The sequence below is a fragment of the Erythrolamprus reginae genome, chromosome 2 (assembly GCF_031021105.1).
Source record: "Erythrolamprus reginae isolate rEryReg1 chromosome 2, rEryReg1.hap1, whole genome shotgun sequence".
NCBI lineage: Eukaryota > Metazoa > Chordata > Lepidosauria > Squamata > Dipsadidae > Erythrolamprus > Erythrolamprus reginae.
The window spans coordinates 209368059-209393959 of NC_091951.1; the positions used below are offsets into that span (position 1 = coordinate 209368059).

The 25901-nt window shown below is 40.9% G+C and overlaps 1 protein-coding gene across 4 annotated transcripts; it reads left to right on the plus strand.

Moving 5' to 3' along the window:
• The first annotated feature begins 5995 nt into the window (after positions 1-5995).
• On the plus strand, positions 5996-25526 carry LOC139161882 (retinol dehydrogenase 8-like). Of its 4 annotated transcripts, XM_070741575.1 has the most exons (9): positions 6134-6211; positions 15556-15597; positions 15828-15930; positions 16025-16186; positions 17018-17197; positions 18479-18572; positions 19807-19990; positions 23527-23591; positions 23917-24008. In XM_070741575.1, the coding sequence occupies exons 2-9, from the start codon at positions 15556-15558 to the stop codon at positions 23924-23926; spliced, it is 840 nt and encodes a 279-aa protein (XP_070597676.1). In that variant the 5' UTR covers positions 6134-6211; the 3' UTR covers positions 23927-24008. The 4 variants fall into 4 exon arrangements, with proteins under 4 accessions (XP_070597675.1, XP_070597677.1, XP_070597676.1 ...); XM_070741576.1 differs by lacking the exon at positions 15556-15597 and having other exon boundaries at positions 6098-6211; positions 23917-25526; XM_070741577.1 differs by lacking the exon at positions 23527-23591 and having other exon boundaries at positions 6163-6211; positions 23917-25526.
• The last annotated feature ends 375 nt before the right edge of the window (positions 25527-25901 follow it).

Below are 25901 nucleotides of genomic sequence, written 5' to 3' on the forward strand. Positions count from 1 at the left end.
TACACGGTCACTCCTTTCCAGGAACTGTCTGCAGCGTCATTTTCAAGATGTCTTCACCACATGTGAAGGCTGAAACTTGCTGTTCTTTCTAAAGCAAATCTCAGGCATACATCTTCAATCAGGGATGCTCTGAAACATTTGTTGCTAGAAACACATGCAATTGGGTAAAGCAGTTTCTTAACCTTGGCAACTTTAAGAGATATGGACTTCAATTGGAATGAAAGCCTGTGCATCTTAAAGCTTCCTGAGGTTTAGAAACACTGGGTTGGAGCAAACAATAGTTAGTCAGAGACTTCTTAGGAACCACTGCCCTTTTCTTCCTCACATCAGTTGACTCATAAATTACCTGAACTTTTTTTCTTTCTCTATCCCACTTGCTCTTCTTTAAAACCTGTTCTGCTTGTTTCTCCTTTTAGCCCAAGCACTAGAAGGAATCCGCTATCTAAGTATCAGTGAACGAAAAGGGCCCACAGGCTTCGTCTTTTCCGGGTCTCTTCAGCTAAACGGTATTGGCTGGTGGGCCCGCAGGGGAGGGCCTTCTTTGTGGTTGCTCCATCTCTTTGGAATCAGCTACCTCCTGAGATCTGGACTGCCCCCATCCTACTGGCCTTCCAAGTAGAAATCTGAGACAGAGACCTAGCTTTTCCAGCAGGCCTGGGGCCGTTGATCTGATGGCAATGCCATCGGGATCCGACCAGGAAAGATATGCATGGTTTTTTTAAACTGTTTTAATTGTTAATTGTCAGTTTTAAATGGTTTTGCAATGTTTTAAAGGGTTTTATATTATATTTTATGTGTATTTGGTTGTAAGCCACCCAGAGTCCTTTGGGAGTGAGGCATATAAGTATAAGTAAGTAAATAAGTAAGTAAGTAAATAAATAAGCAAGCAAGCATTAATATTCAGGAAAGACTGTTCCAAACTTTGATGGGAAAGTGAGGCTAATATTGTAATACATAAAGATTTTTTTTTAAATCATTATAGTAGCAATTAAATCACATACAGTTGACTAGCAGGATAAAATCTCTTCACAGAGACCCTTAACTGCTAAGTGCTCCTCAGATATAGGACTTTACACTATTGTTGAATGATTAAGCATTTCAGTACCCATTGATTATTTTCTGCTATTAGAGATGGAGAAAATCTGGTTCTTGATTTAATGTTTTGTATTTGTATGTACTTTGATTCAAAAGCACTTTAACAGTAAATATGAGAGCAGTTATTTACCATATTTTTCAGAGTATAAGATGCACTATTTTTCTTCCTAAAAGAGGCTGATAATTAAGATGTGTCTTATACTCTAAATGTTGTTTCCCTCCACCCCAGCCATAACTAGCTGATAACTATCTTCTCAGCTCTCACCTTGCGAGCTCTTTTATTGTTATTCTCTGCGAAGAATGTTTTCTAAGCCCTAAGTCTTTGCAGGGTTTTTTCCATTGCTCTACTTGCTCGATGTTTCTTTCCAGGTGCTAATGCTGTTCCCAGCTCTTACTAGCTTGCAAGCTCTTTCATTGTTACTCTCTCCAATTTTTTTAAAGCCCTAAGCAGAGGATAAAATAATGTGCTGGCTAAGAAAGCTAGCCAGATGAATACCTGGTAAGCAGATTCTTTTCCCCATTTTGCTCCCCAAAAACTAAGATGGGGCTACCTTTGAAAAGTGTTCGGAAACTTCAGATCGTGCAAAATGCAGCTGCGAGAGCAGTCATGGGCCTACCTAGGTATGCCCATGTTTCACCATCACTCCGCAGTCTGCATTGGTTGCCGATCAATTTCCGGTCACAATTCAAAGTGTTGGTTATGACCTTTAAAGCCCTTCATGGCATCGGACCAGAATATCTCCGAGACCGCCTTCTGCCGCACGAATCCCAGCGACCAATTAGGTCCCACAGAGTGGGCCTTCTCCGGGTCCCGTCAACTAAACAATGTCGGTTGGCGGGCCCCAGGGGAAGAGTCTTCTCTGTGGCGGCACCGACTCTCTGGAACCAACTCCCCCCGGAGATTAGAACTGCCCCTACTCTTCCTGCCTTCCGCAAACTCCTTAAAACCCACCTTTGCCGTCAGGCATGGGGGAATTGAAACATCTCCCCCTGGGCACGTTTAATTTATGCATGGTATGTCTGTGTGTGTGACTGTTAGCATATGGGTTTTTTTAAATATTTAAATATTTTAAATTTGTCTAATTGCTTGTGATTTGTTTTTTACATGTTGTGAGCCGCCCCGAGTCTTCGGAGAGGGGCGGCATACAAATCTAAGTAATAAATAAATAAATAAATAAATTATACTATGAAAAATAGGGTAATTTTTCCTTCACTAACAATTTGCATTAGTTCTAGAGTAAGATTCTTCTGTGTTAAACAGGATAGTATTTTCTATTCTTGCTGACTGATTTTCTTTAGCATGTACATGGAACCATATAGAAATTATCATTTACTGAAGCATGTTCTTTATTTTTTTGTATTGTCCGAGGATACTTGTCAACTTCAGTGACAGCAGCATATTTCTGGGGTGACTGACAAAATGGGTTTGGGATGGCTAGGCTTATTTTTAAAAAAAATTCTTTTAAACAGTTTTAAAAACAACATCAAATACAAATCACACATTCAAAAATGATATAAAATAACGTAATTAATTATCTATTAATTTTACTTTTATGTTCCAGCCAATTATACCATTTTTTCCATATCTTATAAAATTCTGTTTCCTCTCTATTGTATATTTCCATAGTTAATTTATTCATTTCAGCCATTCTAATCTTTTTTTATTACCATTGTGCTTGAAGGGGCTGTTTCTGATTTCCAATATTTATATAGGCTTCAACCCATGATTTTGGCATTTCAGCGTGTACTAATACTTCCCTGTATAATTCTAACATTCTTCTGCCATTACATCCTGTAATTTTTTATATATATCCACAGGTAGCCCATCAGACCCTGGCATTTTATTGGGTTGTTGTTGTTTTTGGATGGCCTCTTTCAATTCCCTGTTATTTTGTTGTTAAGCATTATTTGTGGCTCCTCCGGCAATTTTTGATTATCTAAGTAATTCTCGATGTCCTCTTCTTTGATTTCCTATTGTCTGTACAATGTTTTAAAGAAATTTTGATGATAGTCTTTTTTTCTTCCGTTCCATGTTGCAATTGTCCATCTTCATCTTTAAGTTGCTGGACATTTCTTTTAATTTTTTCTTTCCTTAATTTATGGGCAAATATCTCCCAGGTTTATTTGCATACCTGAAATAGTTTTGTTTCATGGCTTTGATATTACAGCTTTGCCAAATTAATCTTACATTTGGTTAAACCTCTTTCCAGTGTGTATTTATTATTTAATCGTTCTTTCTGCATTAACGATTCCTGTTCTTTAAACTTTGTGTACAATATTTCAATTTTTTCAATTTTTTCTTTATTTTTCATTGCTGTATATGCAATTGTCAGCCCTCTTAGGTAAGCTTTCATTGTGTCCTAGACATTTTGAGTTGATGTTGGTCTTTTAGTGTTTTCTTTGGGAAAAAAGCCTAATTCTCTTCCTATCTTTTGGATATATACTTTTTCTTTTAAAACATTTTGATTCAGCGATTACCTGATTTTTTCTTCTCTTTCCTCTCTATTTTATTTTGACTGGGTTATGGTTGGCTAATTTATTTGGTAAGGTCTATTGTTTCTATTTCGGATATCAGCTCTGGATTCATCTAGACCAGTGATAGCGAACTTTTTTCCCTCAGGTGCCGAAAGCGCGTGCACACACACTATTGCACCTGCACAAGTGCCCACACCCATAATTCAACTCCTGGGGAGGGTGAAAATTGCCTCCTCTGCTCTCCCGGAGGCCCTCTCAGGCCAGAAACAGCCTGTTTCCCAACTTCTGGTTGGCCCAGTAGACCCATTTTTCACCCTCCCTAGGCTCCAGAGACCTTCTCCCATCGCCCTGGAGGCCCTCTGGAAGCTGAAAATGCCCTCCCAGAGCCTCCGTGCGAGCTGAAAATCAGCTGGCCAGTGCACACGCATGTGCTGGAGCTGAGGTAGGGCAACAGCTCATGTGCCAGCAGATATGGCTCTGTGTGCCACCTGTGGCACCCATGTCATAGGTTCGCCATCACTGATCTAGGCCATATCTATTCTCGACCTTGATCTGTGGGGATCTGAGTAAAATGTGTCTTTTCTCCTTTGTGGATTTAGTTTCCTCCATGCATTGAATATACTGTATACAATTCTTTAACCAAATTGAAATAAGTGCTTAGTAGATGTCTTCTAATTTTTTTGTTTATACATTTATAATATTTTTATTATCTACAATTGCATTAAAGTTGCCTAGTATACATAGGTTGTCCTGTTTTATTTGTTATTATTTTATGTAATTTGGATTTTTTTAAAAAATGATTTCTATTTGGTACATACAATATATCCGCGCTAATAGTATTAGTTTTTGCACAGTCACTAGAGATAGGTGGGCTTTTATACATTCTTTGGGGTCCTCGGAGAGGGGCGGCATACAAATCAAATTAATAATAATAATAATAACAATAATAATAATAATAATAATAATAATATAAATAATAATATTTCTGACTGAGATGCCTGTTCCTGCATCCCTTAATATTTTAATGGCTACAACCAGATTCCTACGGGGTCATTAAGGGGTCATGGCTGGCTCTTCAGGTAAAAGGGGAAATGCAAATCCTAGGTATTTGTCTGAGCTAATCTTCTCAGCTTGTCTAATTGTGCTGCTTATTTGGACTCTATTACTTATGAATAGATTGGCCCACTCTTTCTGAACAGGCACAACAAACTCCATTTCAAAAGACCAGCCTCTTCAAGCTTCTGCTTGTGGTTGAAGGAAATGTTTCTCATCTTCTCCTATAAGGGAATTACAATATTCTGCCTCTTTTAATATTTCCCAAAATATATATTTAATTCTCAGGGCGGGGTGGGTGCAATTGTGTAGAAAGACAAAAAAATGTGTCTAGTTATTTTAAAAAATTGATCTGTAGTGAAATAAAATTAACTTGAACATAATCAGCTTCAACATCAGTTTTAGCAATTATTCAGAAAAACTGTTTCTCCCATCTTTGCGTCAAAATAGCCTATCTGTTCATTATTTCCTCCTGGTCTGAGCTGTGGCCTACTGAAGTAAACATGCAGCATCTGTTGGGCTTATTTTCTAGCAGGAATACAATAGTTTACTTCAGGTTTAGTTCAACCTAAAGTAAATGCATGTAGCTTTTTCTCAGCAACAACAGAGAAGCTGTTATCATGCCACCTTTTGGGTTTTCTTGGTGTTCCAAACCAAATATTAACCAAGTTAATTACCATAATTAACCAATTCTGCTAAATTTTTGGAAATTGGCTGTTTAAATAGATTTGGCTGCTTTATCCTCATTGCAATCCACTATTTGCACATCATTCAGTTTTTCTCTAGATCTGTCATTTGTTCACCTTATATTTATAAAAATAATAAAGTGTAGCTACAAAGCTTCTCTTCCAGCATTTTGTTTCACCTTCCAATTTTCTTGACATCTTGGTTAATGTGGATGTTCCTTATTTTTCATAGAACTCCAATGTCTTCATGTACAATTTACACTATATAAGTACAATAAAGAAAACCCATGGTAAATTGAGCTATGAATTAATTCCAACACACTCATCCAAATCTGCGGCACGTTAACCTAGCTTGCAATACAAGAAAGGGAGGTAGAGATAACAACGCGTTATGATTTTTTGAGGGTGGGTGGATGGGAAATGGGACTATATTCAGTATTAAAATTAGACACTCTATCAATAACATTTGCAGTGTTTTACGTACAGCAAGACCACTTTGGAAACTCTGGTCCGTGTGTATATTTGGAATCCGAAATCATTCAGCGTCGGCAAAATCCACAACTAATCATTTTGTTCCAAGTTTCGAAGCAATAGCTTTTTTACACACTCGCTTAACCTGGTCTCCTCGCCCAGACACCATCCCGACCTTCAGCAAACTGCATGTCACGCCTTCCCCTTCTTAACGCTGGGAAGGCGGGGCCAAAGGAAAGCAACCCGGGAGCCGTGAGGACTACAACGACCGGCGTCCTTCAGGTTGAGGCGGGCTTGCCCGTCCTTTGCCCGTGTACGGGACGGAGGAAGGCCGGTTCTCGGGCAGATAGTGGAGGGAGGTGGGAAGGTTTTGGCTTCCCCCTTTTCCTCACACGCTAACAAGATTTCGGGACTGGGCACAGTTTCTCGAGGTAGGTGGTTGGTTCTGATATTGGAGAAGTGGTCACTACTGGAAAGCTGCTACCCAAGTAGGCGCCATCCTAGCTTTCTTCCCCCCCCCCCTCCAGAAACAGACAGGGCTGCGTGAGAACGCGCGCTGTTAGCAAGGAGTTTTCCGGGATAAGGTTTCTCTCCCAGGGTAGAAATCACGCGCTTCCATTCCCTTGCTTCAACTTTTTCCCGAGGGCATCCAATAATAGCAATATCATTTAGACTTATATACGGCTTCCTAGTGCTTTTACAGCCCTCTCTAAGCGGTTTATAGAACCAGCCTCTTGCCCCCAACAATCTGGGTCCTCATTTTACCCATCTCGGAAGGATGGGGAGCTGAGTCAACCTTGAGCAGGTGGTGAGGTTTAAACTGCTGAACTACAGCTGGCAGTTAGTTGAATTGCTAGCACAAGTGAACCAAACCATTGAGCCACCTCAATCTCTGCCTGGCGTGGTCTACAATAGCCCTCTGCCAAATTGGCGCTCCAGGGTAGTTGACTGCGTGGTGGGAGACCAAGCTCTTAAGTGTTAGCAGTTCTCCTCCAGAAGACTCCCTCCACCAGGCATTGTATATATCATTAAAGAGAACTGTTGGTCTTAAAAGTCCGGGAAATATTCTTAATGGAACCAAGTTCCCATTTTATTACTCTAATCTGATGTATTTCGGTAAAATTGGACTTTAATTCCCACAATCCCAGAAGCCAGCACAATTAATTGAGAATCGTGCAAAAATACTTTGCATTTGGAGAACGTTGGATTGGGTACTCTGCTCCACAAAGGAGGACTTGAATAAAGAACACAGCTCTATATGCCTTTTCAGCCCCAAATCATTTTGGGATTAGTCTGTCCTCTTAAACTCCCATTCATGACAATGTACATGTATAAAGAAATTTGGACACTTAAGGCCACTTTAAAAATAAGTTTTTGGTTTACATCCCAAACAAACTTAACTCACCAAATAAAACAACTGTGAGAGGTGTTTTCTGCACTGGGCACAAGTCATTTAAAGCAGGTTGGTGACATCTCATTGACTTGAATCATATTCCTGGTGCTTGTGCAGGCAAATGAAAACTATCCAGATCATTCCACTAATCTCTTTATTTGAAAAATTATATCCTGCCTTTCTAAGAAACACAAGGCAGCATATACTGCATTCCTTGAATCCTTCCCACAGCATCCTTTTGAAGTAGGCTTAGAGAGAATGATTGGGCCAAAGTCCTCTAGTGAGCTTCTGTGTTTTCCTCAAGGTGGATTTACTCACTGTTCTCCTCTTCTGTTTCTACAGCTTTGGGCCCCTTTCTGCCTCTTTCCTCCTTGAAATCTTCCAGCAATTTTTGAACCCAAACTTTTGGTGCTCTCAAGTGCAATGCACATTTGGTGTTGTGTTGAATGCACTGGATTTGGACTAGGAAGACTTTGGTTCTAGTCCTTTCTTAGGAATGGAGTCCAGCTGAGTGATCATCGGTCAGCCACTCCCTCTCAGCTAAATACTGAGAAGTCAAAAACCATCCTGGAAGAAGTTAATGGCAATTCGACATCTATAATCTTGCCATGAAAATTGTCAGGAATCATGTCTGACTTAAAGGCACCAAAAGAGAAATAACAGTTAACTTTTAGAAAATAAAGCATGGGGCTGATTGTAAGCCCTGACCTAATCTTAATCTTCCAGTTTCTATTTGTAATGCATGAGACTCAACATTTTTATTTTTGCACAAATTATTCTGGAATGTAATACAGGTAGTCTTCAACCTACAGGTCCAAATTTCCATTGCTAAGCAAGAGAGTTGTTAAGTGAGTTTAGTCTCACTGTTATCACTCTTCTTGCCACGATTTTTCAGTGAATCACTGCAGTTGTTAAGTTAGTAACACGGTTGTTAAGAGAATCGGACTTCCCCATTTACTTTGCTTTTTAGAAAACTGCAAAAGATGAACACATGGTTGTAAGTGTGAAAAATGATCATAAGTCACTTTTTCAATGCCATTGTAACTTCAAGGGGTCACTTAACAAATGGTTGTAAGTCAAGGACTATCTGTATCTTCCTTTGTTTCTTTTTCAATATGTAATGTCTATCCTGAAATTATAGAATATTACGAGATGATCAGATATTAAATTCTGTACAAGAAATTCTCTAATAAGACATACCTTCCCTGATTTGGGTTTTCCCTCAGTAGAACCAACTCCACAGGAAGGGGGAATGCTACACTGCAAAGTTAGCTTTCTGTGTGCCTCATATTTTTGTTAAACTAAAGGGCAACAGAATGCTTGACCATGCTGGATTTCTTAAAGTAAGCCATCGATTTTGGCACAGAAATTACCATAATATTTTACTTATCTGAGGAAAATAGATGGCTGGATGGAGACATATATAAATGGCTGACATCTGAGTTATCTTAATAAGATAAATAATTTCATTCCCCGATTATATATTGAAGTCAGCCTAAAATTATTTCCTGGGAATGAGGATAATCATAATTCTGCAGCATCTGAAATGATATCTCATTTATAGTCAACTTGATATCTATAGTGACAATGAAGCCTTAGTAAGGGAAGAGAACATAGGCTCCATAGATACAAGAAAACTGCCAACGTGAATTGAACTTTCATATGGTTTTTTTTTCAAATTTATTCTGTTCTGTTCAATAATATATATGTCCTATTTGGATAGAAAGTGCCCTGAAAAGATAAAATGCTGCATGTTCTGTATTTTATATTACAAAATGCAGAATGACTGACTGTACAATCAGTTCTTTGTTAAATAATTTTGTTAAAACATATCAGTTCAGTCCGCAGGAGTCTGAACTGGGTTTTTTTTTTCTTATTGGGAGCATGTAAGTATTTATTATTGTTCTGTTCCTGGGCTTTTGGAGTGAAACCACCAGCTAAAACCCACTATTTTTAGCTTAAAATCACACTCTTTATTAAAAAGCACAGCATTAAGCAGAAATCAGTTGGTCAAATTTTGTTCAGGGAGTATTTTTTCTCTGCAGCAAAATAATCAGATTAGGTTCCCGGAAAGGCACCAATTTCGGCCTAATTGCATTCCTGCAAGATAAGAAAGGGAATGCAGGATAGAAAAATCACCTCATCAATTTTCTAACAGTCTTGCAGCATCTGGCACAATGTTTTTAGCAAAGCAGAAATCAGGTTTCAGGGGGGCATTTTTGAGCACCCCAACTCTAACAAAGCATCCATGAAGCAACGTTGAAACCTCACCCCGAATTTCCCCAAATCCTTTGCTTTTATACTTGCTGGGAGTGGCATCAAATCCCCAAGAGGTAAAGCTGCAAGCTTCCTTTTACTATACAAGTTCTGTTGTCTTCTCAGTAACCTCCTGTATCTAGCATCTAAGAATGGGTCATCCACTCTAATGTCTGCTTCATCCTCCGACTGGGACCACTCCCCCATTGGTATATTAGCCCTCTCTGGCAGTTCCTCAGATTCATCCAGATCACTTTCTTTCTCATTCTCTGCATCAGCTGGCAACCCCACTGGCCCAGGGTATCCAGAGGGGCCTGGCTCATCCTCCTCAGATCTGACATTAACAGAGGTGGACAAGGAGCGTTTGCAACAATTATCAGTAGGGCACCATAGTTAAATTTGATTAATACTGACGTATGTTTTGAGTAGAAGGGGGAGCTTTATATTTTAAGCAGGATTAAGCCTGCTTAATACTTAGATGGGAAATCATGAAGGAATTCTAGCCCTGTGAACTAGACTGGAAAATTTTGAAAAATCCCTAATGAAGCAACCTCTTTTATGCTATTGTCAAGAATATTGCATGGATCTGTTAACTCAGACCCCTGGCGTTGAGTTAACTCAAAAAAAAAATCTTTGTTCAAAGTTATCAAAGTGAAATTTTTGTTTTTTGTTTTCTTTCCTGCGACAAGTTGTCCTTTTTTTTAAAGCTACATTTTTAAAAGCTACATTTTGTATATAAATACTTGTCTATTTTTGGTTTTACTGTGTTTGGGTTTCTGCTGTTTATGATATACTATAAACATTTTTGGCTTCTCGTTGACATGACTTTTGAGATGGACGAATACAGTCACATTAATTTCTTTGTTTCTTAAAAAAGCTTTAAATATTAAGACTTAAAATATTAAAATCCTCAGTCATGAGTCCCCTATTTTTTCAGCTGTTTTTTTTTAAATAAGTAAGATGAAAGAGATGGAAAGTTACTTAAAATGTAACACTTTTGCAAGTGATACAACATTTAACAGAAATAAAATTTATTAATAATCTTGGTTGAGTTGTGGAATGGGCAGGTTAGTGGAATTCATACCTTTCTGGGTTACTGTCAAGAAAATCAGCTCAAAATAGCTGGTAGGACACAAGTCTTGAGAAGTGAAGGCTTCACAAGACATCACAAGACGTCAATACAATTTCTTTTCTCCAACCAAAGAAGTCAGTTGGCATCTTAGCAAGTTCAGGCAATTTCACCAACCATTTTTCCAAGGCGGGTCATGCCAGGTTTTTAAAATCTTTGTATACCCAATAATCTTGAAGGAATAATAATATACTGGCATAATCTTCTATGACAGTGATGGTGAATCTATGGCACGGGTGCCACAGGTAGCACACAGAGCCATATCTGCTGGCACGTGAGCTGTTGCCCTAGATAAGCTCCAACGTGCATCTGTGTGCTGGCCAGCTGATTTTTTGCTTGCACAGAGGCTCTGGGAGGGGGGTTTTGGCTTCCAGAGAGCCTCCAGGGGGATGGGGGAGGGCATTTTTACCCTCCCCTGGCTCCAGGGAAAGCTTTGAAGCCTATGGAGAGTGAAACACAAGCCTACTGGTGTTCTGTCGAGCTCTCTGGTAGAATCCTCCCAAAAATGCACAGATACAATTTCAGACACACACACGTTTGAAAATTCAAAACAATGTTCTTTATAATGAAAATTCACTTAAACCAAGCCCTCTTTTGGGATAGCAAAGAACACTCGTCTCCAAACAAACTGGTAATTTATACAAGTCCCTTATCAGTTCTGTGATACTTAGCTTGCAGCTGTGAGGTAATTCACAGTCCTTCTTTTTTCACAAAGTGAAACAAACTTTGCCCTGGTTTAGTTTCAAAGCGGGGAAAAATCAGCACACAAAAGGTCCAAGTCAGTAAAGCAGTCATGAAACACAACGATCAGATAATCCTCCCCAATGGCCAAACCCACAGGGCAGGCTGCTCTTTATAGCAACCTCACTAATTACCACAGCCCCACCCAACCACAGGTGGCCTCATTTTCTTTGATAATAATATCTCAGTTGTTGCCTATGCATCGCTCTCCGCATGCGTGGCTGTATCATTAACTCTTGTTCTGAATCCAAGGAGGAGCTAGATAATTGATCTCCTTCTGAGCTGTCTGCCACACTCTCCTCCTCCCTGTCACTCATGTCTCCTTGGTCAGAGGAGCCTTCATCAGCAGATTCCACCGGGAGCAAAACAGGCCTGCAGCATGTGGATGTCTCCCCCCACATCCACAGTCCTTGGGGCAGGAGCTGGGCCAGAGCTAACCACAACAACTAGGCCCACAAGAAGTTGGGAAACGGGCTGTTTCTGGCCCTCAGAATGCCTCTGGGGGCAGGGGAAGCTGTTTTCACCTTCCCCAGGCATTGAATTATGAGTGTGGGCACTCGCACATGCATAATAGTGCATGCCCATGGTCTTTCGGCACCCAAAGCAAAAAAGGTCGCCATCACTGTTCTATGACTTTTCTATGTATCCAGCAGTCCTAAAAGGAAATGTTGTGGCTTCAATATTAAATGTTAAAATCCTTCATATCAATGTGTATATTTGAATCTAAAATGTTTTAGTTTTACACTTTAACCAAGTATATCCCTTCATATTACAGTAATATCTCATGATACAAACTTAATTGGTGCAAGGAGGAGGTTCGTAAGACGAAAGGTTCGTAAGACAAAACATTGTTTCCCATAGGAAACAATGTAAAGTCAATCCGTGCAACCAAAAAAACCCCCGCAAAAAAACGGCTTTCGGCGACTGCTGGGAAGCCGCGCGGCTGTTTTAAAAGGTGACAGCCGGCCTGGGGGGCTTCCCAGCACCCCCCCCGAACCCGGGTTCGGGGTTCGGGGGCGTGCTGGCAAGCCCCCCAGGCTGGCTACGACCTTTTAAAACACCCGCGCCGCTTCTCAGCTGTCTCCCGAAGCCGAACGTGGAAGTTTGGCTTTAGCGTTCGACTTCGGGAGACAGCTGGGAAGCGGCGCGGGTGTTTTAAAAGGTCGCAGCCGGCCTGGGGGGCTTCCCAGCAACCTCCCGAACCGAACCCGGGGTTCAGCAAAATTTTGCCTCTTCTTACGAACTTTGTTCGAGTTACGAACCGGCGTTCGGGAGGCTTCTGGGAAGCCCCGCCGCCCGGCTGTCACCTTTTAAAACAGCCGCGCGGCTTCCCAGCAGTCTCCGAACGCTGGTTCGTAACTCGAAAAAACTTCGTAAGAAGAGGCAAAATTTTTCAGAACCCCGGGTTCGTATCACGAGTTGTTCGTAAGACGAGGGGTTCATATCTTGAGGTACCACTGTACTTACAATTCCAACATGCATTTGGACTTCCTTTATGCATTCTATATTTCTCTAGCATTATGTACCAACAATACATCAATTTATAGAAATTATCTTTAAGATTGTAACCTAATGTAAATTTCAACCTTTTGACCACATATTTTCCCATTGGTCCATCTGTATATTATAACCACAATTCTTTAGCCTGTTCTTCCATTTCAAATTTCAACAAATGTTTATACATTTTAGCAATTATACAGCATCAGTATCCAATTGCACTTCATATTCTCTTACTTTGTTCTATACCATAAGTCTTGTTTCCATTTAAAGTCCTTTTTGATATAACTCTAAATGGGAAAATTATTGACAACTATATCCTTCTGCCTTTAGTTGTTCTCTTGATTTAATTTTTTATTCCTCTTGGTGATTTTCCAATAATTTCTGCTACATTAACTTTCTGTCTTTGCCTGCTGTTTCTCTTCTTGTGCTGAGATCCATAGCAGTGTTTTAAGGCATAGCTTGGATTTATATCTATTCCTTATATTCAGTGTTGCACATCTAACAAAATGTTATTTATTATCCACATTTGACTTTATCATCCATACAATCCAAACCTCATATTGTGCCTTTTCAACTCCAACACATTTAACTCTTATGGGGGTTTTGTGTGTGAAAAAAATGATTTTGTGACTTACAATGACAAAGAATGGGTTATAGAAAGAAGGGAATCTTGAAACAATCAGAGAGAGAGAGAGATATTAAAATTGTCTGTAAAATTATTGAGAGGAAGATTGGAAGCCACTTCCTCAATTATTTTTTCATTTTTTGTTATTTTCTTTTCTTTTTGCTATCCATCCAAAGCCATGTGGGTGATTTCATAGTATTTCAGGTCATATGCAGAGTGTGTTTGGTTGGAGAGTCATAGCAATATTCCCCCCTACCCAAACCCAACACTGAAAAGAGTAATGCTGAGAAGAGGATTTTTTTTCCAGTTTGGACTCAAAAGTTTCCTATTCATACAGCCCCATTTCTGTAGTGCCTTAAATCCCGCAGCTAAATGTGGCTGCAAACTTTGCAATCTGCTTGATAGGGAAGGATCTGAATGCAACTCAAAACAAGAATTTTTGGATGGTTGTTTTTTTTTACACTGACATCTCACCTCATTGCTTCCCAAAGCTGCCCTTATTTTCAGAACAAAAAACACTTCTTAAACATTAAGCAGTCCTTCAGTCTCGAAAGACCATGGTATCATGCTCTGGACTCTCCAGGGCACGAAGCCTGGGTAGGTTAGTATGGAGGATAGACTGTTATCCAAGCAACAGATTTCCCTTCTCCACATCTCTGAAATAATGCAATGGATTTTTTTTTAAAGTTGCAGAGTGGCAGGGGGCTTCCCATTTTGACACCCCATCCGACACCATGTCACTGCACTGTTGCTTCCAACCCCACTCTCCACCCATCGCCTCCCTCTCTGACAGCAGCTCACTCGCGCACCCAGCTCTACAAACAAGACCCTTATCGAGTTATCCTTGGAGGTAAATTTCCAGTGTTGAAATGTCCTGCAGAGATGGCAGCAGCAAGTTGAGAGAGGGGACCTAGCGGTGGTGAGAAGTTGCCCCCTGCTGGCCTTGTCGAGATAGCGGTATCAAGTCATCCCCTTCCGGCAGTGGGAGGGATGTTGCCTTTGAGATTTCGGGAGTTGCTTAGTTTTTATTGTTGTTTTGTGAGCTAACCAAAGTCAAGGTACGCATGATGGGTAGCCATGTAAGTCTTTTAAATAAATAAATAACACTTCCCTTCTTATAGATAAACTCTTGTGCCTGGTCATGGAGGGAAGGACTTTTGGATGTTTAGTTCTGCAGCACAGCAGCTTATGGACAATATGGCATTTTATGCTGCAGTTTATTTTACATTCCATAGTCCTACATTTCATAGTGCAAAGATGTATAGATAGTCATGTTATTCCTTAGTGCCAGTGAGACTGTGAGGAGAAATAAGTAGCTGGGGCAACAACCAACCCTCTAATTTCTTTCCAAATTTCAACCCAGCAACTCCAGCCAGCAAGATAATGAGGGGAGCAACCAGGAGCTGTCTTAGTAGCATCCAGAAGTCACAGGCCCCTTTTCCCCTTCTTCAACCAGGGCTAAGGCCCAAAATGCTTTCATTTTAGCTGACAGAATTATTCGATTTTAGAAATCCTATAGTTCTGTGATGGTGAACACCGGAGCCATCTCTGCCGTTGCCCTGGCTCAGTTCCAGCGCACATGTCCATGCTGGCTATCTGATTTCCGGCCTACATGGAGGCTCTGGGGGGGGATTTTCAGCCTCCGAAGGGCAGTGGAGGCCATTTTCACCCTCCCCAGGCTCTAGGGAAGCCTCTGGAGTGTGGGGAGGGTGAAAAACAGGCCTACCAGGCCCAGCGGAAGTCGGAGGAAGGGGGTTGTATGCAGGGAGTGGAGCAGCATGAGGGGGGGGGCACACATGCATGCACAGTGGGGGGGCATGGGGGGCATTGAATTATGGGTGTGGGAACGTGTGCAATAGCTGTGCATCCGCTTTTGGCGCCTGAGGAAAAAAATTGTTAGCCATCACTGTCATAGTTGATAAAAACTACTTTGCACTTATTGTGAACATTAAAAATTATACCTATTTTCTGAATGCTCCAAGTACTTTAGACTAACTCAATCATCTTTTTATTAGTTTGTAAAATAGTTTTTCTTCTTCTTCTTCTTCTTCTTCTTCTTCTTCTTCTTCTTCTTCTTCTTCTTCTTCATCATCATCATCATCATCATCATCATTATTATTGCCATTTTTAGATGGGAAGAAGGCCTGAAAGAGACTTGAAATTCTTTGCAAAGGTGATGTTTGAAGTGGGGACATGGGGAATAATAATAATAATAATAATAATAATAATAATAATAAATAATAATAATTATTATTATTTATTAGATTTGTATGCCGCCCCTCTCCGTGGACTCGGAGCGGCAGGGTTCCCACACTTTGTCAGTACAAAGGCCTTCCACTCGTGTCTCTAGCCTCGGTTCTATTCCTGGGGCTTTTCTCCTATTCTTTTGCTTTCCTCCCATAGGTAAATATGGCTGTGCGAAATGTGTTGGTGACTGGTTGCTCCTCTGGCATTGGGCTTGCCCTAGCTGTGCGCCTGGCAAGGGATGAGCTGAAGCGATTTCGAGGTAAGCCCAGAAACTTCAAAGAAGGAAAGGAAGCCCTCCCTAACTTGGCCAGAGTGATGCCTTATAATTCCTGGTCTACATTCTTTTTCCTTAGTTTTTGCCACCATGAGAAATCTGGAGAAAAGTGAAGCCCTGAAGGAGCAAGCTGGGCCTGCCCTGGATAAGATGCTTGAAATCAAAGAACTGGATGTGACCAGTGAGGACTCTATCAGGCGTTGCGTGAACAGCATCCCCCAACGCAGGGTCGATGTTCTGGGTAGGAAAGCAAGCTCATTCTCCCAAATAAAGCCTCTCTTATGCAGGACGAAGAGGGTTTGTTTGGACTGTGACTGCACTAGTCTGTAGAGTCTAATGTTCCTTTTGCACCAACTGTCTGGTTACTGCCATGGCCAGCAAATTAGAACATGTTTGAATTAGACTTGGATCCTTTGAGAGATTTTTGCCCCAATTTGATATTCCCTAGGTATCCTTGAACTGTGGTTTCTAGGATTTCCAATTCCCATAGATGCTGGCTGAGGGAGGCAACAAATAGAGGAAGTTATATCTAAGATACTTAATGTATTTGCCAACTCCAGGTTTAAGCTGTTTGGACACATCTATGAACACTATGACAAAGAAATTCTAGATGTAGGACATATTCGGGCAAGGAGCCTAGGATATCCTTTTCTCTGCAGAATGGCATTTATATGGGAACTTTGTCATAAATCCAGAACTGAAAGTTCCATCTTCCACCTTGAAAAGTGCAGGTTCAAGTGAGGATGCGAAAAGTTGTGATTTGTAGTAGTGGAGTAGCATATGAGTCACTTGATAGCAGTGGGTGATGTGTATTGCTGAGGAATAGGGGAAGCTCTGTGAGCTGCCATTTGGAAATAACCTTGTCAGGTGCTTCTTAAAATACAGAGAAAGCCCAACAGATCCTCAAGGTAGACCAGTGTCTGCTAACATTTGCTAAGATTTAAAGACAATAAGTTAAATTGTAACACGGTCTCCTCCTCTTCTCCACTGCTGATTTTGCAAGTTCACAAGGATTTGAAATTCTGCTTTCTCCTGTTCCCTCTTGCTAACTTGCCACTCCCTTCCCATACAGTGAACAATGCGGGATTTGGCCTGATTGGTCCAGTGGAAAGCCAGAGCATGGCCTCAATCCAACACCTCTTCGACACCAACTTCTTTGGCTTGGTGCGCCTCATCCAGGAAGTTTTCCCTGACATGAAACGGCGAAAGAGAGGGCATGTTGTTGTGATGAGCAGCGTCCTAGGTTTGCAAGGTGAAGCTCCTTTCGGAGGACCAAGGAAAATGTTGTGGAATTCTCTGGACAACCAGCCTTGATAACCCCAGAGGATGAGGGTGGGACGGGTTCCACAGAATGGCAACATGCAGGTTATTTGTCTGGAACGTGAAGCTGGCCTATGCCAAGTCATACTGTTGGTCTATCTTGTCTTCTCTGACAGGTAGCAGCTCTGCAAGGTTGCAGGCAGTGAGAGTATTTCCAGTCTTGTCAAGATCCTTTTAACATTAAGCTCCATCCTTTCCTTGCTTCAGAACAAAGAACTGGAGGCAAGTCATGCAAAGAACCTGGCAGTACCTTGCAGGGAAAGCAGCTTGCAAAATGAAGGGAAGGGGACCCAAAGCGCTTTCCTCCCTGGGCAAAATCATTCGTGAACCTGAGGAATCCTCCTCAGGTTTAAAAAGCCTTCAAGCTGATCCGTTGTGTATTTATTTGTCAACATCCCTTCAGGGACCTTTACAAGTTTAACTTGGCTTCTCTTCTGGGTACACATAAATAAACTAAATGAGAAGCTAAATTAATGGGCTGTGTTTGCACAACACATTAAACAATAAGAAAAGTTAAAACCCACAAAAGTGTACAATTGTAGCTACTCAGTCTTTAATTGACTTAGTTAAGTATACCCACGCAGCCAGAGTGCAAGATGCTACCCTGTAAAGTAAAATGAACCCTCTGGGCTTCAGTTTTCTAATCAAAACTTGTTAGTAGTCAGGTCTGTGTTCACATGATATCATTCAGGTCATTTAACACAAACCGGATATTCCGGGTTCTTGTGATACAGACTGATGGCATATGCTGGGTTCACACAATATATTGGACTATCAGGTGGTTTGCTGCATTATGGTTCAATGACAAATCCAATACTGTATAGCCAGAATAGTTCTGGTTTGTGCAAGCAAGAGCCAATGCTGCTCCCAAATGTGTATGAAATGCTATCTTCTTTAATTTAGTCTTATAAAGTAGGTTGACATACTAAACAATAAACCCACCATGTTTTTCCATATCTTCTTTCTACCTCTACAGAGAGGGGCGGCATACAAATCTAATTAATAATAATAATAATAACAACAACAACAACAACATAACAACTAAAAGCACAACAGCAGGGCAGGTCCAAGAAGGGACAAGTTTGCTATTCAGTGCAAAGCAGCTTCAGTTTTCTTTTGGGAAATCTCGTTAGCAGTTGTAAAAAGGAACAAACCACTCATGTCTGTGAGTCATTTTTTTGTTTTGTTTTTTGCAATATTTAATTCCCTGCAGGTCTCCTCTTCAATGATATCTACTCTGCCTCCAAATTTGCTGTGGAGGGTTTCTGTGAAAGCTTAGCCCTGCAGGCCCTAAAATTTGGGATCAGGTAAATACAGTGGGATTGGAATTAAGACAGATCACAACTGAGGTTCCCTTCATTCCCCTAATTTCTTTGGGCATTATTAGACTAATACAACCCAGGATAGGGTCAGTAAAAATTAAATGAGCAAGCACGCAGATCAAGATTGTGTGTAAATCTTGAGACTTATTTTTCCAGAATTGCTAAAGTTTAGCATGATTTGATCTGGGCTGAAAGAATCCATAAAACACTGATGGCAGCCAAATATTCACACTTCTTTTTATCTCTTTGTTGTCATCTAGTGATCCTATGGATTTTTATCAGTCAGATTTCATAGTCCAGCCAAAGCAGCTTTCAGCACATAGCATACATATAGACACTCCAGTCAAGGTAGGTGGCTACCCTACTTTACTGACCTTTGGGAGTAGATAGACTGGAGGCCCATTAGCAGGAAAACAGATGGTCTTTAAATCGGTGGGGGTGCTGGGATGGCGCAATGGTTAGAGTGCAGCACTGCAGGCTATTTCAGCTAACTGCAGTTCAAATATCACCACCAGCTCAAGGTTGACTCAGCGTTCCATCCTTCCGAGGTGGGTAAAATGAGGACCCAGATTGTTGGAAGCAATAGGCTTAGAAACGGCTGTGAAAGCACTATGAAACAGCTAATAGTATTGGTGCCTAATCTTACAACCTCTGTCTGAAATATGGACCACGAAGGAGTGCTATTTGCTGCATTGGTTGACTTCAGTGGTAGAGCAAATGTGATGAAAGTTGTTTGAATGTTATTGATATTTTACCACTTCATAGTTTAATTGTAATTTATTATGCTAGTCACAAGTAATAATAAAAAATTGACTGCTTCTTTATTTAATTTATTTGCTTTGAACATCAGTCTCAGAAAGACCTCTGCACGATTATGAGGCTAAAAGAAAGCATGAGATATATGCATTATAATTAAATTCTTCTGAATCAGAATATGGGATTTGTAAAATGGTTTCAATTTTTTTCTTCACAGTACAGTTTTTTAAACTGAAGTGGGCGAAGAGCTCTTGCTTAGTAAAGCTCAGGCCTTGGGTCCTAAGTCATATAAATATGTAGAACAAATAGGAACCATCTTAAAGGTGTCTGCTGTGATGCCTGGCATACTGGTTCTTGACGATGTTCAAAGACTAGGAAACCTGCTTCTTTGACACACAGATTGTTAGGTCACTCATCAGGGCGAGGGGGATCCCAATTATTTACTGTTTCTTTCCTTCTACAGAATCAGTTTAATTGAGCCAGGACCAGTGTTATCAGAGTTTGAGAGGAAGCTTTATGAAGAGGCAGCAAGCATGGATCTCTCAGGTGTGGATAAAGAGACACTAGATATATTCCACAACTTCTATCTAGCCTACTCCAAGGAGGTCTTCACTGCACTGGGGCAGTCTCCAGAAGAGGTGGCTGAGGTAAGAGGATGCTTCTTCCTGCCTGTCTCGCTTACTGAGGCCTCTTGCAGTGGCCAGGAGCCTTAATTTCTTCAAGTGACTTGCAGTATTGACTGACTCTAGAAGATTAATCAAACCAGCCCCCCCCCCCTTCAAGATGAATGGAATGATAACGAAACTTAAAGACAGAAGAATCTGATGTTTGGATGAAGTTTTTTAATTGGATAGAAAATGAATATAATTTAAAAATGAAGTAAAGTGTGCACAAAAGCAAAAGATTAGGAGTGATAAAGAAATGAAGTAATCCAGATGACAAAATTAGAATGAGGAGGTAGCATTCTTTTTAAAGTGTATACTGTTCTGCCAGGAGCTGGGCCAGAGCTAACCACAACATATACCAATAATTAAAAGAAAACGATCATAGTTTTTTAAATATTATAAGAGAGACGAAACACAAAAAGAATATGTTTAGTAATATGAGCCAGGGTGGCGCAGCAGGTAGAGTGCTGTACTGCAGGCCACTGAAGCTGACTTGTAGATCTGAAAGTCAGCGGTTCAAATCTCATCACCGTCTCAAGGTTGACTCAGCCTTCCATCCTTCCAAGGTGGGTAAAATGAGGACCCGGATTGTGGGGGCAATAGCCTAGCTCTGTTAAAAAAGTGCTATTGCTAACATGTTGTAAGCCGCCCTGAGTCTAAGGAGAAGGGCGGCATAAAAATTGAATGAATGAATGAATGAATAAATAAATAAATAAATAAATATACTATCAGTCTGTTTAATATAAGATTCATCGGAATTGAAATCACTCAAGGGAAGGTTTAGAGCAGTGATTCTCAACCTTTCAAATGCCGCAACCCCTTAATACAGTTCTTCATGTTGTGGTGATCCCAACCATAGGTTTAGCGCCAATTCTCCCATCAGAGCTTTAAGCTGATTGGCAGGAAGATCAAAGGGACACCACCACTGTAAACGCCTGATTGGTTGAATTATAAAAATATATTTCAAGGCGCCAGAATAGAAGCTTTAGTTCCTAATACCATGGGAAATTTGTCTTTTCACGTGGTCTTAGGCCACCCCTATGAAATGGTCATTCAACCCCAAAAGGCGTCCCAACCTCCAGTTGAGAAACACTGGTTTAGAGGTAGAAAGAGGAAGTACAGTGATCCCTCGATTTGCACGTTCTCGATTAGCGCGAAACGCTGCAACGCGGTTTTTCAAAAAATATTAATTAAAAAAATAAAATATTAAAAAATAAAAAATAAGTCCACGCTAGTTCTCTCTCTCTTTCTCTCCCTGTTGCCGGCGTGGTATATGAGAGAGAAAGAGAGAGGCAGAGGTCGGGCGCATTACCGGGAGGTGGAGGCAGCGTGGGGACGCTGGGTGCCGGGGACTCCGAGGAGGGGGTGGACGTCTGTTCCCTGAATGGAGACCGCCGGCCGCTCAATCGGGCCGGCAGGGAACAGAATGGAGCCTTCCGCGGCGGGGCTGGTAAGGGGGGGAGCCGAGGGGGGAGCCGAGCCCAGCCCCGTGGCATTCGCTTTCCTCCCGCCCGCAGCCGACTGATCGTGGGCTCCTTCGCAACCTCGGAGAGCTTCCTGGTTTTCGTGAGCTTTCATGCCCTGGAAGCTCTCCGAGGTTGCGAAGGAGCCCACGATCAGTCTCGGCTGCGGGTGGGAGGAAGGCGAATCCCCCGTGGGCTCCGTTACATCTTCCGCTGCCAGCCAGGCCATGCTGGCGGCAGCGGAACAATCGCTGGCTGTCAACTTTTCTTTTTAAAACTGGGCAGGAGCTGACTTGCCTCCCCAGTGCTAAAAAGAAAAGTTGACAGCGGCGTTCGGCTACGGAGTCCGGCGCTGGGGCCATGCGGGGCCGCTCATCCAGGGGGGCGTGGACCGGCAAGCGGCAAGCGGCAAGTGATCTGGCGGGAAGACCAAGGGAAGGTTCCTTCAGCCGCCCAACACCTGATCCGCTCCGCAGCGCGGCAGCAGCGAGGAGCCGAAGATGGGGTTTCCCCTTTGCCTTTACCCCATCTTCGGCTCCTCGCTGCTTCCGCGCTGCGGAGCAGATCAGCTGTTGGGCGGCTGAAGGAATCTTCCCTTGGTCTTCCCCGCCGCCCACACGCAAACTCCACCATCTGCGCATGTGCGGCCATGAAAAAAATGGCGCACATGCGCAGATGGTGGTTTTTACTTCCGCATCCAGTATAACGCGGAAATCGGTTAGCGCGGGAGGTCTTGGAACGTAACCCCCGCGCTAACCGAGAGATCACTGTAGTTGGAGAAAGGAAGAAGTGGAGTGGAAAGAGGAAGGAAGGAAGGAAGGGAAGGGAAGTAGATGGAAGAGTTGGAGAGAATGAAGGAGTGAAAGAAAAAGAAGAAGACAGACTGACAAATGTATTAATATGATAGAGGTGTGTTAATGTATGAGCAGAGTAATCCTTGTTCACCAAGGTTGTACACACACAGAAATGTTTAGATTGAGATTAGTTGTGAATAACTACTCAGCCACACACGATATACTAACTTGAATTAAAGTATATTTTGTGAAATAACGTATTCAGATAAACAATCTAAAGTCATACACATAATAAGTCAGAATAACAATCCAAATATTACCAAGTACATAGTCTTCCTTACCAGTTGTGTTTGCTATAATCAGCGAACAAAAATATCAAGTCTAAACACATTTTAGCATAAAAACATAATTACAACACAGAGCAAAGAATTGCAGAGCAAGCCTAACACTGGCAAGCCTAACATTAACAGTGAGTAGCCAGACAAAGAAAAACAGAGAGGGTGACTCAGAGAAATAAGCTAAAAACTCTAGCTCCCTCTTGTGGCAGTCTGCAACACTTGCAGCCGTAATTGTTTTGGTTGGCTCTGGGCCAGCTCCTTCCCCAAGGACTGTGGGGGTGGATGTGGGTGAATCCTTCCAGTGTCAGAGGCCTGTTTTACTGCCGACTGCTTCAGACAGCGAAGTGTCGTTAGTAGCAGGGAGTGACTGTGTCATGGCAGACAGCCCATTGGGTAGCAATTCATCCTCCTCCTTATCTTCGCTGGACTCTGATGAAGAAGCATTTATTGACGTACGAAAGCGAAAGGCCATGAATAGAAAAGAGCAGCTACATAGGTATTACAAGAGATAAGAGAGTTCACCTGTGGTTGGGTGTTGTTCAACTAATTAGGGCTGCTGTTAAATGGGCAGCGTGCCGGCCTCTCAGTGTGGAAGATTATCTGTTCGTGATAGTGGATGTGGCTTTACTCTCCGGATTCTCCAAGAACTCTGTGCTTTGATATCAGGACTCTGAACTTAAATCATAGTCAAACGTGTGAGTTGGAAAACATTTGAAGGAGAGTAGCTGTGACAACTTCACAGCTACGTGTTAATTGCTTTGTGTTTTTTTTGTTTTTTTCACTGCATTCAAGTCTGTTTGCTTTGAAGGTGAGCCCTTTGACTACCAAAAGGGTGTTTCGCTTCTATTTTTCTTTGGATAAAAACAGTATTCTTGACTTTTCACGTGTGTGTGTCTGCTTTCTGTACCTTTGCATTTAATTAGGGGCTCATGCAAGAGCCCGGCAGAACAATTGTCAACCCAACAGTTATGGACAGAGTCCTAACAAGGTGTAGATAAGGAACTATAAGAGATTAGATAGACTTATGTAGCTATGTATGTTGTTGGTATTATTTTTTAAAGGTATATGCACTGATATACAGTATGTATGCATGGGGAGTTAAAAAAAATACAAAATATTGGAAACGAAGCTTTAAAAATATCCTGATTGTTTGAAGCTTCATCTTGACTCTAAGATCAGACATTTAAATGTTTGCTACCTTTCCCCATCCTAATTTACTTATACCGCCTTCATCCAAACATACACTTTTTTTAAAACACAGATAGCAAGTAGTCTGTGTTTCTAATGCCATGTCTTGTTCTTTTTTCTGGCAGCATGTGCTGAAAGTGATCACCTCTGAGAACCCTCCATTGCGATATCAAACCAACAGCTTCTACACACCCATCACCACTCTCAAACATGCGGACCCCAGTGGGAACCTGCCTCTCAATACTTTTCATCAAATGATCTTCCAACACGATCGGCTCTTCAAAGCCAGTCTCAGCCTCCTTAAAATGCTCCAGTGGAGGAAGAGGCGAGATATGGACTAGATCACCCACAAGTGTAGAAGATGCTAGCTGCCTCAGAACCCTTTATTCCCCAATAGGCTTCTGAAAAGTGTCTCTTCATTGGCTACAAGATCATATTTATAGTTTACATGCAATTTTTTTTCTTGTAGTGCAGAATGAGGTGACCCTGGCCTGATTCAGTGTGTTTTGTGGGGGGACTAGTGTTGCTTCAAAGCAATAAGGAGTTAGAATGAGATAATATTTTTGATCTGGGGATTGCAAGGAGTGTCAAATTTAGGTATTCCTTATGTAACATCTTTGATGAATACATTTTAATAAGCTATGATACCTGAATCAAAAATGTCACCCTGCATTTGCAGTCCATAGCGGTGTGACCCAAAATAGATCCTGTCAATCTATTTTGTACAGTGAAGCATTTTCGAATCTTGACAACTTCTGGAGGAGTGGACTTTGAAGTTCCTAGAATTCTCATCAAAAGATATCCTGGCTGAGGAATTGTGAAAGTTGAATGTGGCTACTTTGGGAAATAATAGAGCCAGCGCCCCATTCAATTATTTAGAATGCCTAACCTTAAAAAAATGCACTGGGAGTCTGGTCTTCTACCTAAATGCATTTACCTCTGAATATGTTTTCCAATTCTTGACTATATTAGGACTTCTCTGAAGTTAGTTCTGAGAATGAAAGATGTAGTTAAAACAATTCTTAAGGCTAAAGAGGGAGAGGGAGTGCATATTTTACCAACTTTTTTTGTTTCTGAAAAAAATTGACTAGGGAAACCAATTACAGTAAAATAACGAAGAAAAAATATAAAAGGACACAAAGAAAAAGAGGGTGAAGTAATACAGAAACAAAAATTTCATTAATGTAGACTACTATTTTTCAGATTTTTATAGGGAAAAATCTTACAATAGTTTTTTGTTTCTTTTTCAAATACAACTTGCCAGTTCCCTGATCCTTTTTAATTGAGATAGAAGACTTGTGATCAGAGTAGGACCAGTTAGCTAATTTGCATTATTGTCCAAAAGTATGTACATAATACAGAAGACATTCTTTTATATATATATAGCAGAACCAAAAGTATTTGCATATCATGGGCATTGACAGGTTTGAGGCCTGAGGAAATCCTATGCATCTTCTTCCTGAAGTAAGTCTTACTCAGCTTAGTGGACTTCCTTCCTAGTAAGAGTTCATTGGTTTTCTTCCTCAGCTTTGCACCTTTCCCATTCAATAATCTGTGAAATAAAAATTTACATATAGGAAATGGCTGTTTTAATATCAATCTTGAATCTAGACACAATGTAAACCATTGAACTTCTTTTTGTTTCAGGTTTTTTATTTTTTATATACATATATTAATGCATGTGTGGCACCTGGATGTCATATATTTTAATTACAAATAAAACTAGTAAAATTAATCAGTTATTACATTCAATCATCTTATATATTTCTAATAATACATATTTATATTAGATTGTAGTCTGTCGTCATTCAATTATTCTATGTTTTCTTCTTCTTCTTTTACTAATATTCTCCCTTTCTCTTATTTCTATCGCTTATTCTAACTTTAATTATTTATTAAAAGACGTTTTCCTTCTATCTTATCTAACTTCTAATCATGTCACCTACCTAAAAAAGAAAAGAGAGAGAGAGAAAAAGAAAGGCAAATCAGAACAACAATCAAGCTTGCAGGAAAAGAGAAAAGCTACAGCCCACCTAGGGAAATTATCCTTAATAGTGACATGCAAGAAAACTATAGACAAAATATGTGATATTGTTATACCTAAAACAAA